This window comes from Octopus bimaculoides, chromosome 1, assembly GCF_001194135.2.
Source record: "Octopus bimaculoides isolate UCB-OBI-ISO-001 chromosome 1, ASM119413v2, whole genome shotgun sequence".
NCBI classification, from domain to species: Eukaryota; Metazoa; Mollusca; class Cephalopoda; order Octopoda; family Octopodidae; genus Octopus; species Octopus bimaculoides.
Window position 1 is genome coordinate 156,705,054 of NC_068981.1, and position 1,421 is coordinate 156,706,474.

The 1,421-nt window shown below is 35.0% G+C and overlaps 1 protein-coding gene across 1 annotated transcript in view; it reads left to right on the plus strand.

Moving 5' to 3' along the window:
* The window catches only part of LOC106871417 (CD109 antigen), a 74,905-nt gene that overhangs the window by 14,973 nt on the left and 58,511 nt on the right, over nt 1-1,421 (plus strand). The window contains exon 5 of the mRNA XM_052970604.1: nt 376-556. Within this exon, the coding sequence (XP_052826564.1) occupies nt 376-556 (181 nt within the window). The remainder of the gene's footprint in view (nt 1-375; nt 557-1,421) is intronic.

Sequence of the window (1,421 nt, forward strand, 5' to 3'; positions counted from 1 at the left end):
CCATATACTCACGGGCATATGGCGTAGTGGTTAAGAGCACAGGCTACTAATCCCAAGATTCCGAGTTCGATTCCAGGCAGTGACCTGAATAATAATAAAAATAATAATAATAATAATAATAATAATAATAATAATAATAATAATAATGATGATGATGATGATGATGATGATGAGGATGATGATGATGAACATCGAAAAAATACCTTGGGAATAAGAACCCAGGTTCGAAATTTCCCCAAGACACCTGATGAAGGCTGGAGGGTATATCAGCCGAAACGTTGTGTTAACAACAAACAAGATGAGGACAAATATCCGTCAAATGTAAATAATGATCTCATTTTTGATAATTAATGAATTATTTTGCCTTTCTCATAGATGCTGCCTTCTGAACTAAAAGACCACTATTCAGTAAAGTTAAGAGTTACTGGAAGAGGCGCTGTTGGCTTTAATTCAACTACCTCTATATGGATATCTAAACAAGATGACGTATATACATTGAATACGCAGGCAATTCAGGCACAATTGGACAGGCCTTTCTACAGCAGCAACGAGTTGGGTAAGTAACATTAAGTATTTCTATATTTAGATATTGCTTGCAATTCTGGATAAAAAATGTCACTTTTGTTTCATATACAATAGAGAAGTCAGTTAACCTGACATAAATTGTAGATTTTTCTGAACCCCAAAAGGACAAAAAAAAGAAAGGAAAAAAAGAAATTATCTTTAATTTTTTATGCTAAAGTCTGGTGCACATTCTGTCAGGTTGTTTTGCTGAACCTCTAAGTTACGGGGACTTAAACAAACCAACACTTGTTCTGATATTAGTGTACGCAGGCATCCCGACATCTGCATACACAAATATCAAAACAAGTCTAACATCACCACACATTTCCCACTCTCCTTTATCATTACCATTCCTTTCTTTCTTTCCATCACCTTCTACTCCTCCCCACGAAATACACACAGAACTATCCACATACCCCAATCAACCTTTTCATAAATGAAAATTGGCAAACAACCTTCAGGTATACATTCGCTGTTTCCAACGTTAATACCATATCGCCTGAGGAAATGAACACATGAATATGATCCACCCGATGTCCATGGACTATAATCATCCATCGAATACGGACTATGATCATAAGAAACATGTATTTTTTGGAAACGCGCATAGTGATGCTTTGAAATTTTAATTAACTCCATCCAAGGATTACTACTACTACTTTTATTACTATATTTATTCTACATTATATCGGTGCAGCTCAGTACAGCCCCATAAAACTGTTATTGCTAGTTGATATCATTAGGCAGTAGCCGGCATAATAAAATTGGGACTTTTATTTGCATACTGAAAAACGTTTCCCGTAAACGAACTTAAAGGACTACATACATACATACATAGATACATACATATATATATA